This window comes from Amia ocellicauda, chromosome 8 (assembly GCF_036373705.1).
Source record: "Amia ocellicauda isolate fAmiCal2 chromosome 8, fAmiCal2.hap1, whole genome shotgun sequence".
Lineage (NCBI taxonomy): Eukaryota > Metazoa > Chordata > Actinopteri > Amiiformes > Amiidae > Amia > Amia ocellicauda.
Window position 1 is genome coordinate 2,965,894 of NC_089857.1, and position 12,168 is coordinate 2,978,061.

Here is a 12,168-nt window from a genome sequence, read left to right on the forward strand (position 1 = left end):
ACAAGTAATCTGTGAAAATGAAATAATAATAAGTACAAAGTACAAAAAGTAGAACCAATGTTTTTTATTTGGTTTGTTTTTTCATCTTTATAACACATTTCTATATCTTTTCATGATATTCTCTTACATTGTCTTCCTGTTTTATATTTGCAATTCTATTTATATTGGGGGGTTTTGGTTAAGGCTGGAAGACTGTAAAGAAGCAAGTACTGCAATGATTTCAGAGGCAGAAGGTATTGATGAGGTTAAGCATGTATGAAAAATAGAAAAAAAGGTTACCAATACAGCTGAGGTCTAACAAAAATAAAGAATTCAGGCCTGCAAGCATCTTTGATCCTCTTTAATGAGACGTCCATGTACCTTTCACATTTACCAATTCCTAGCTTCATTAAGAAAACAAGACGTTTGAAGCCTTGCAAATGATCTCGATTGGGAATAGAAACATATGAATGGGAAGGCTGTGAAGGCAAATGTGAAATCACATGGAACATGAACATGAAGGTGATTGCGTTTTTTATTATTATTATTATTATTATTATTATTATTATTATTATTATTGTAATATGCAGCAGATGCCTTTTTCAAAGGAAACTTACATTGTTCTTCAAATACTAACATACAGTCTCCTTCAGATAAACAATATTACCAGAATAAGAACATCACTATAAGAACAATGTATGTGCAAATTATAGTGAATATCATTCATTTAGAATAGTTGATCAAAATTGTCTACAGGCTTAAGAATAAGCTTAGTGGAATGAGAGAAGTACAAGTAAGTGAAGTTGGTGAAAACAGGGAAACTAAGTTAAGAATTAACAGTAGTGACTGAGCTTAGACACTATAGTCTTGGTGTTTTGAAGACTAATTTAAACAGTCAGTATGTTATGTGTTTGCAACCAAAATACAAATAATTAACTCTTCATGCAGTTAACATATCTATGGCACACTACAGTATGCATATTAGCAAAATAAGTAAAAAGTAGATTATATAAATCATGTGAAACCTTAGGCTGTAGTTCTCCAAAATACCCAGTAGGGGACACTGCTACACTATTTAATCTTCAGTAAAGCGATCCACAGGCATATGCCACTTGAAATTTAAGAGAGCCTAGTCAGCAAACCAATTTACATGAGGACCTCTGTATAACTGTCTAGTTGGGTATATAATTTAATCTGCATAACCTGCTCTTAATGCATAATTCTCATTGCACACTTTTGCCTTTTTGTGTCGTAGTGTACTTATAATTCTACGAATGCATTCAAAATTGAACATAAAAAAAACAACAACATATATTTTCTTAGTTTTTTTAATAAGAAAGGACAATGATCAAATTAGTACCGTTTTATCTGAGCATTTAATAGAATTTTACATCATTTTTATATGCTGATACTTCCTAGGTTTTTTTTCTTCTCATTATTAATCCAAAGGTACCCAACTGTGTAGATAAAGCAAACATAATAAATAATACATAATAAAGACATTTTTTTATTTGTTCATTTTTTAACTATTCACTTTTTGATTAGGGAATTGATTTACTGTCAGATTAGTTGATCTAAGATGTGATATTTTGTTTAAATCTAATCATAAGACATTGTATTCTGCTACGATTAAATTTGGCTTTAAATTAGATTTTTATTTCAATCTCGTTTAGAAAAATATCTGTTGTTTTATAGTCTGGATTAAAACCAAGTTAGATAATAACCCCAGGACATTTTGCTTTATTTTCAGTAAGAATAAATTAAGTGGCATTTCATGTAACTAAAGTGATATTTACCCCATATTTGTCATATTTGTGCCTTTCATTTACAAACTCAAAAACACACCACAATGCATTAAAGGACACAGGGACCTTGCACATAAATATATCTTAATTCATTTTAGAAATAAGTTTTCTTAATTAAGCAAATGGATAAATACATCTGATTTTCTTTTTCTTTAAAATAACCTTTACTTGAATGTTGGGGTATGTGTTATTCATTTTGATTTTATTTGAACTTAATATTGAAAATTGTATTTGCCACAAATAAATAGATATTTGTTTTGTGAAATTAATATAGATATAATATAGTATTAGAGTTTTTGATGGTGATGGTAAAATGGTAACCATTTTGTAATGTAAGGCATTCTAGGTATACAATTAAGTCAAGTTAGTCACATCATTGAATCTATAAACATGTACACATGCACCAAACGTGAAAATTTTGGGTGAGGGCAAACATTTTTAAAATTATGATTTATTTATTTATTTGTGATATTATAGTGTGTATATATATGTATTTGTGTGTTTGTATATATATATTTCATGTTGTTATACTAGACTTTCTTTGAAATAGAAATCCATAATTTATTTAAATTGCCTTCCATTATTTTGCCTACTTTTTCTCTTAAATATAAAATAAAGACAAACAAACATTGTAATGGTTCATTTAGGCACACAAACAGATTTCTGTGTTTAGATGCAGGGAGACAGTATGGAAGGAATTAAATCAGTAAAGATCTGTAATTTAGAAAGAACACAAAAGCAGTGTGTTAAGAGTTAAGAACAATAAAGAAAAAAACATTACTATTCATGTTTGCTGAGTTACGGATTGACAGTGAATACAGGAATAAAAATGAAAAAAAGATAATGCCCCGTGTCAACTGTTTTTAAAGTATTTAATTTTCCATAGCATTACAATCAGTACAAGTAGGAGGAGCAGAAGTAGTACGGTTATTAAGTAGTAACATTACAAAAAAAAAGAAGGAATGGAAAGAATAAGTGAAGAAAAGTGTGGCTTTTCATATTCACTATGTAATTGAGTAATGTAAGCTCACAGTGCTAGGAGTCCAATTGTGTCCAATTGTTTGTGGTTGGTATTGTAACTACCTGGCTGCACACTCACAATACTTCTGCATGTTTAAGAGGTCTTTTTTTATTTCACTCTTTCTTCCAGCCACATATCTTCATATCTTTCTCCCCTCCCTGCTCTCGCTTTCTCTCTCTGCCTTTATTAAGCCACTTTATTTTGCTCTGATGTATATGATATGGTCCCTTGAACTCAGAGAATAGCCAAGGCTGTAAGAGCCTCAGTGTCTTACATACTTATTTTAGGCTTTGGTGCCTGTGAATGAGACTAGAGTTCACTCCTGGTGGGCCGAGGTTTCTGGTTTCTCTGCCTGTCAATCTGTAGCCAAGAGCTATATGTAAAATAACCAAATCTAAAGGAATTAATCTGCTGACAGTTTAAAAATTCACAAGCATAAAAAGACTAATACACGCTCTGTAACTTTAGTACGAGAAACCTTTAAAAAAAAAAAAAGAAAAAAGGTAGTGGGGTTAAACTGATTTTATATGTTTTTGTAATTCAGTATTTCTATATGTTTGGGTTTTATGATCAAGTTGAACAGTTGTCAAAATGCTATTCTTTACAAAGAAACAAAATTTGATTAAAATAAGAGAAATATAGGTTGCTTCTGAAGAAAAAGTACTAATTTCAGTAAAAAAAGAAACAATTGTTTCTCAAACCATATCCACTGTACATTATTTGTTTTTATTCCTGGCTTTTAAATCCTGGCTAACACTCAGATGTAATAGTTCCTTTGTGTTTCAATCTGATGTTACAATATAGATATATACTGAACTTGATTACTTTTTTGCGGAGGTGTTGTCTGAAATGATGTCTATATTATTATTACAGGGGTGCTGTTAGAACAGAGAGATATTTGCAGCACAGTAATATAGAAAACAGTTAATATACTGTTTTTTGGGGGAAAGAAAATACATTTCACATTGATGAAGTATAAGTGCTGAATTAATAAAAAGAAGGTATGTAGACACTGGAAGATGGAGAGAGTGGAACAGACAGACAGGTGGAATGTTGACTGCTAATCTGAGGGTTTGTGAACACTGATACATTACCACACAAATTCCCAAACATAGCACTATTAAAAATCTCAGCACAATCTCTTGCAGCATAATGTTTTGTTCTCTTGGCAGTCTTGGCAGGAGTTCGGCACTGGACATGCCTATTAAAATAAAAATATTTTGCTTGGAGCAATATGCAAATACACTGGCCAGTTCATTTGTAATGTATTATTTATGTCTTTGTTTATACATGTTTAAGGTATGTGTGTGTATGTGTGTGTGCGCGTATAAAAAAAGACATACAGTTTTATAAACAACATAGAAATATATGTCTTGATTAGAAAAAAGAACAACACATTATCTAATATGGCACTGTTATTTTAATGCACAATGTTTTTCTGTTGAAGTATCATCATTTTATGTTACCTCATAAAGGTATTACTTCACATGCATAATTATGCTTCAGAGCTTTGGATTCTTCATAATAATAATAATAATAATAATTATATGCACATATATGATACACAAAATCTAGGACATGTATGTGCATATACAAGTGTGTGAATGTTTATTATTATTATTATTATTATTATTATTATTATTATTATTATTTCTTAGCAGACGCCCTTTTTTCTGTGTTTACTTTTCAAAATCCTCTAGATTCCATGAAATATGAACATTTTTATACCACCTTGGATTGGTTAAAAAGAATGATGCATAAAATACATTTTTGTCTTCATTATATACTGCAGATAGAGTGTGTGTTGTATGCCGGAACCACACACATTCTGCAAAGTGTTTGTTATTTAGCTGAACTTTTATTTAATTATAACAGTATTAAACTAATATTTTTCCAAGCAACAAATCTCAGTGTGTTTAATCATCCTGCCGAGTTCAGACTGCTAGAAAAAAATAAACTTTAAAATGATTTCTGCTCAATTCCTTTGCTTTGAATTATTGCACAATACACTATACATGAGGGGAAAGTTGGAATTTTCTATATTGCAACTTATATAATAAGTATATATACTATAAAATATATAATATAAATATATGTAATATAAAATTATATCAATTGATAGATAGTAGTTTGAGGACCTAGTTGTTATATAAACAGAGAACTGTATTAGTACATCAATAAAGGTCTTGTGAACTCATGTGGTACAGATCCACGCATGGGGTAACAGCTGTTGAGAACACTGTGTGTGTGTGCGTGCGTGTGTGTGTGTGCGCGTGTGTGTGTGTGCGTGTGTGTGCGTGCGTGTGTGTGTATTTGTGTGTGTGTGTGTGTCTGTCTGTCTGTCTGTGAGTATCTGATTGTGTAGGGGTTGGTATAAATAGCTGTTAAAGGATAAACTTTAATGTTTGCCCAACTAGCAAGCTACTGAAAGATGGACTCTGTAAAGTGTCCTATACCCCGAGCACAAAGCCACACCTGTCCATCTGTGAGGTACACTGGCAATATAATGTTCGGCTACAAACAGAGAGTGAGCTTAGATTGCAACTACTGATGGATGGAAAACGGAATATAAAAACAATGGGAACCCTGCCAGGACACACCTGTCTCCTTCCCCCATACCCCCTCCCTCTTCCCTTCATACTTGAGCTGTACCAGTCCATTTAAAGAGCCGTATGAACCCATTTAAAGCCATTTTTTAGGCAGGGGCACAGTAAAGGGCGAACTCAGAGTACTACATAACTTCATCCAGCAGAGTGTGTGCTACTTTTAAGGTTTAGCAGGAGCTTTAGCTGCTTTGAAAACATTATACCATAAGGGGGTAAAAAAAAGTCCAGCAATTATAAGTTGAAGGAAGAGTAAGTTTGATGGATGAGAGCATATTGTTTTATGTGTGTGTGTGTGTGTTTTCTTACTAAAAAGTCTAAATACAGAGTGCACTGACCCATGTAAACAACACATGGGTCATGTACTTGTTTTAAAGGAGAGAAATGCTGTCTAATTTCATTTTTGATTTGATTATTTTGATGTACTATAATTTATTTTTCACCTAAAAAAGCAGTTTCAAAATGTTTTAATTGAATTAACCACCAATCATAACCAATGTGATTTATGATATATTCAGTTTTTAACTTATATTTTGCATTTCATTTTTTTTCTCCCTTAAAGTATAATGTTATCTGTAGTCATTAATAGATTTTTTTTTTGTGGCTTTAGTAGGATATGGTATGGTAGGGATAATATAATCAAACATTCAGAGAGAGAACAAAGTTTAGTTTGTTACTGAAATATGATATTCAAACATTGCACTGGACAAAGTAATGTTTACAACCTCTTCAAGAAATATAAATCTTTCTAAAACAATATCTACAGGAAAGGGTCAGGTCTGTGACTAATCTTTTACAATATTCACAAGTAAAATTGACACATTTCACCAACTAAATGGGTAATATATAATTATTTTTTAAAAGGGTATTTTATTATTAGTGTTAGTATTAGTATTATTATATGGGCATATGTTCACAATGAATACGGAATGTTTGTCTTTTTGTGTTTATTGTGATTATTTGATTATTTATATATAACTCACATCATTTAGTTCCCAAATTCCATTTCTTTCACATTACCATTACATATATGATAATAAGCATACTATTTTCTGATTAATTCCAATTACTAGTAAAAATATATATATAAAATAATTAAATATATTGCAAATATCAAATAAATAATCGCTCAAAATACGTGCATTTGGGTTACGGAGTTTTGAGTTTCATGCTAACATGATTTATAAATGGACATGCAAGCAGTTGAATCAATTTTGAAATGTGAGACGTTTGCATATATTAATGACAATGCATTTTTCTCAGTGTTTACATAAGTCCATTCCAGAGTGCAGAGAGCAGGCAAGAGATTATTTCACTAAAACCTCATTATAAATCTAAAGTAAGACCAGAAATATGCTTACTGGGACAACTTTCTTCTCATTCAATTTAAAATGCATAAATAAATCTGAACAATGAAGAGTTAAGTTAATAAAATAAGTTTTAATATAACATTTCGACTACTACAATTAATGACTAATATAATTACAAAACATAGAAACCAAGAACAAATCAGGGCTGCAAAGAGTTACAAATACAAGACCCAAACACCAAGTGCATGACCAAGAATGTAAATTAAATGGATTTTAAATTAATTCAAAATTAAATTTACTTAATTGTCTTGTCAGAAATGTATAACTCCGAAAAAATAAGAAAAGATAATAAGTTTGAGAGCATCCCAGAGCAATCAAAAAAGTTCTGAAGCATCACCCTAGGTTTGGTCTCGCAGTCATGTGCAGCTTGCGTTTCTAAAGCTAGCGCTCGCTCAGCCAGGGCACTTGGAGTTTTGTGTTTTTGTCTGAGCAACATATTTGCCTCTGCCTTCTGCTTGAATTCGCATTAAAGAGCCATCAAAATGAGTTCCCGGTGTTGTGGTAGCAGCAATACTTCTTAAAGAGTAACATTGTCCTTGATCTCAATTGAAAATGTTAAGGGCCTTTTTATTTTATAGTGCTTTATAGCTATGATAACTGACAAAATATGATGTTGTAACTGTAAAAGTTTTGACATAAAAATATAAACAAATGTTTACCTTACAGTAAGTGTAATAGATGTGTATAAAATATGGTTTCTGAGTAATGTATTTCGTCAAATTTCCATTGTTTGCTGTGTAATAATGCTCCCCGAGTTGTGAGATTCCTCCCTACGTGAAATTTTCCAGGAACGCAACTCTCTCATATCTCGAGGGATTACTGTACACACAACACCCCCTATGATGATTATACATCCACACATATGAATCGTAGTACGTGCTAGCCTGCTTTCTATCTCAGGGAGCAATTACAATGAAAAAGCAAATTATGGAGAGTAGAACTGTTACACATCTTGCCACACATATGTTTAAGTTAATGAAAAGGCCTGAAATATCTGTGTTTATCAGTAAGCCTCTTATTACATTTAACTTTTGAAGTCACCTTTCTAATAGGCAGGGGCTGATGGCCTTAGGGAGTGTGTTGGACAGTGTGCATGGTGCGGTACTAGGATGAACGCTGAAGAGTCACTCCAGAGACTGTTGGAATTTTATCTCTGTGCTGCATAGTGCATCAGTGCGGCAGACACCGAGAATGCAATTAAAAATAACTACTCTCTACCAGCCCTTTATTTTCCTTGTGGCTATGAAATCATAACTATATCTGTGACAGACTGTGCAACCCAGAAAGTTTAGCAGATACAGATTTGAAAGTCAGTCTTGTTGTGTTACTTAACCACAGACTTTACACCTGGTTTGGGTGATACACTCACTTTCTCTCTCTCTCTCTCTCTCTCTCTCTCTCTCTCTCTCTTTCTGTCTCTCTCTGTGTCTCTCTCTCATGTGAAAGCAGTAGAGTGCCGTGCACCCAGCATAGTCCACAGCTTTAAAACACATTATAGCACCTACATAACAGGCAGGCTTGTGAGAGAAAACTGACAGCATGTTGCAGAGAGCCTCATCCTCTCTTTGTTTGTCGAATTGGCACACTTTAACAAACAGCCACTGGATATACCATTACTTCATTTACACAGACAATACTTGCAACACCACCAGTAACTGCAATTATTAATTCACCGAATTATCCTGTATTTCTAGTTTCACTAATGCTTTTATTAATATTTCATCATTTTCGAAGCCCCCATCTTGCCCTGAAAGAGTTATTTTCTCGATTTGGTGGGCCACTTTATTTCTGGGGTTTATCCCCCAGTCAGATTGTCCGGCTTCTCAGAGTGGTGCCAGCACACAAAGTGGTTCTGCTGGGACGCTGCTGACTTGGTACAGCTCTGGGCCAGTTGGGTTCCCCCTCACTGGAGTGAAGTGCAGCAGGACGGGGGGTAAATCGCCACAGACATTTCCTCCTTTGTCAATTCATCTGAAACGTCAAGGGCAATTAAATGCCCCATTTAGATCCCCTGCAGAGAATCTCAGATAGGGTGCTGATGGGGTGGGGGTTGTAGAACAGGGTACACGTGTATAAACTGGCCCTCACACAACGCCCACAAACAGGAAAAGTCCTGTTTCAGTCCTTTACTATAAGTATTATCATGATACTGTGTTTATATTTGCCTAAATAATGTAATAAAAAATTAAATGATGGTTGTGAGAGAAGGTTGGTTGTTTTTTTAATTTATTTTCTTTTTTGATTTGTTGTGCAGAATTTTGTTGTTGCTCTGCTTTTGGTGTTTAGGCTCATCACAATAGCACCAAAGATGGACAAAATAACATCAGCACTGCGCTGTATCTACATTTCAAGGCATACTTTTGATATTAAGCCCTTTAGCCTTAGTTTACCTCTGTGGGAAGAAAGTAATACATGTATGAGAGATCACCATAATAATAATTTCCAGAAGAATTAAGTGAGGCGTGAAAGTGAGAGCTTAATCCTAACTTCTTTGTAGTTTGCCTTAGAAAGTAATTTATAAATACATTGTGTGTGTGTGTCATTTTTTAAAATCATAAATCATTTGCTAAATGTCATAATACAAAACTGAATTGTGGTTTTATTGACAAGGTTATATAAAAACACTACTGTTGCAGCCATGTGGATGTGCCTATTTCCCCCAAAAAATGATAATACTGATATTCAACTGAAACTTAGCACCGAAGCTTACATTTTTCATTTCCCAGGCACCGAAGCATTGCATTGTTTAGCCTTTAAAGAGGCTACAAAAATAAAATAGTAATAATATTAATAATCAAAATCATAATCAAAATTCGGTGCTATGTATTAAAAAAATAATGAGTTGCTTCTGAAACAGCGGTACCTTCGTGCTGATATCAGAAGAGAGTTTACAATGGCAGGTTTAAGGTCACCAGAACTCATTCAGTTCATTCACCCTAATGATGTCTCTTTGGGAAACATAAGCTTCCTTAATCCTTTTTTTTTCTGTGGATGTTGAATAAAATCTACCTGAAGTTTAATGTCAGGTTTCCTGCTGTTTGAGTGTTCAATGTGGGAGAGAAAGACTTGTTTACACTATGAGCAACTACTGTCAAGACAACGAATGGTCCTGTGCTGCACCCGTCAGCCCAAAACGCTAGGAAACAAACTGCCTCTGTGCAGGATGAGCTCATGTGTCCCAGCTAAGTGCAGGAATAGAGAAACTGACTGACCTTGCATTTAAACCGACGATAATCTAAGACAGGAGAGTGAGGGAGAGAAATACTGAGAAAGAAGAGAGAATTTTGCTCACTTCAGTTACATGTAGGGATGCACCCATATGAAAATTCTGGGCCGATACCGATAGCCAATATTCATATAACACAATTGTTCAATATCGATACCGATGTCGATATTTTGTTATTTAGTTCAGAATGCTGTCCTGATCCGACACTTTGAAAGACGTCTACACAGCCGACATTTTGGCGTAACTAGGCCTAATTACCACATCATAGTTTGTGCATGTCATTCATATTTTGTTAAAGGCACACTAGTAGAGTGAATCGGATGCTTATTTATACGCAATAAAAGCAGCACTATCAGTCTGACAGACGGTACTGTAAGTTTTTGCCGATATCGGACAATACCGATAACTGGCCAATCTATCGGTGCATTTTGCTTATCTCTTTTCAATCATACAATCAGTGAGTCTTGTCTACATTCTCTACTGAAACTGTTTGTAAAACCAGAATGTACAAATCCAGTAAATATCATTCAAACACAACTATTGATCAAGTCAAACTACTGAATTTGCCTTTGTCTTCAGGCTTTTAGTTTCACGTCATTGATGTCTTTGTTTCCCAGATCTTTCTCCTTGTGGTGTGGAACTTTGAGCTGTACATGATCCCGCTGGCTCTGCTGCTGCCTCTGACCTGGAACTACTTCCTTATTATCTCTGGGAAAGACACCCGACAAGGTGATATGGTAAGTGGAGACTCGCTTGTAACACGTCCTCTCTCAAATCTGTCTTTATGGCCCTTAAGCAACTACAGAGGTAACACTTAAATGCTTGGCGGTACATACATTTTGGTTTCTAAACCATCGTTTTTCCATCATTCCGACCTAGTCTAAATGCCAGCATTTTCCCGGCAACAGGTCTGTGTGAATGGAGCAGGAAAACGAATGCCGGCATATGACGTGTCACGTCCTCCCGTTGTCTATGCAGTAAGTTACCTAACTGGTGTAACCAATCAGAATATGGGCGCAAAAGTCGCAACATTTCTGAGTGTTGATTTTAAGGGAGTAATGTCAAACTTTTAAAAGTGAAAAATGAAATAATGTTTTGAGCAATCTATCAATTGCAGATGTGCACACACACTTTTGGTAGATATAGATATGTAATGTAATTTATTTTAGTTGATTTAACTTCGTTGTAGGATATGTCAAGACCCCACACAATGCCTCTCGCTACGCGACCATAAACTGAGAACTCTCATACTGGGTTCACTGGTTCAAATGATCTGTGACCACTGGGTCCAGTGACCACACCGCAAAAACACACAACCATACAACCTGATAAACTGGTCATACCACAAAAATGCACCCTAGATTGATGTATCGTTTGTGTTTCCCTCCTGACTTTTTGTTCTTGGTAAGTGAGTCTGAACTGAACCGGCGCCCTGGTTAGAACCAATAACCCACATTAAACACAGTCGAAGGAAACTGGCAAAACAGTAAATGATCAAACTTTTACAAACACATCGAGTATCGGCCCGTGTCTCCTCTCCTGAATCCGCAGGCTTCTGTAGCGTCTCGATCCCATGGCTACAGTGCTAATGCCTGCATTCTCTGTTTTCTGTGTGAATGGGTACATCCTGCATTTTGCCGGCTTTCAAAGCCAGTGTGAATGGGGGTGTAACAGGAAAATAGCAGGTAAACGTTGCCTGCATTTTGCTGGCATCTCAGTGTGAATAGGGATTCATTCTCTCAGTGGTTTTCATACAGGGTCTTCCCTGTCTTTCATTCTTATGCTAACCCATGTGTTGTTGTTGTTTTTAATTTAAGTGTAATGACCTCATTGGATGAAACTTAAAATTAGTGGAATAAGTAACAGTAATAGCAGAACCTGAAGAACATTCTAATACTTAATATTGTTTTATATATATATATATATATATATATATATATATATATATATATATATATATATATATAGTCCCCCCCAACAATGTGTGTCTGGCTCCATAGGCATTTGTTTATTATTATTATTATTATTATTATTATTATTATTATTATTATTATTATTATTGTTATTTTATTTTTTCCCCAAGTTAATTTTCTTAAGATCCATTTCAGAGAACTTTAAAGGCAGGTATAAGAGGTGTTTGAAGTGCAGATAAGATGCATTTTGT

At 34.3% G+C, this 12,168-nt stretch overlaps 1 protein-coding gene across 7 annotated transcripts in view; it reads left to right on the plus strand.

Moving 5' to 3' along the window:
• The window catches only part of mctp1a (multiple C2 domains, transmembrane 1a), a 200,584-nt gene that overhangs the window by 128,683 nt on the left and 59,733 nt on the right, over positions 1-12,168 (plus strand). For all 7 annotated transcript variants that reach the window (XM_066711829.1, XM_066711833.1, XM_066711832.1 and 4 more), the window contains one exon: positions 10,622-10,741. In XM_066711829.1, the coding sequence (XP_066567926.1) occupies positions 10,622-10,741 (120 nt within the window). The remainder of the gene's footprint in view (positions 1-10,621; positions 10,742-12,168) is intronic.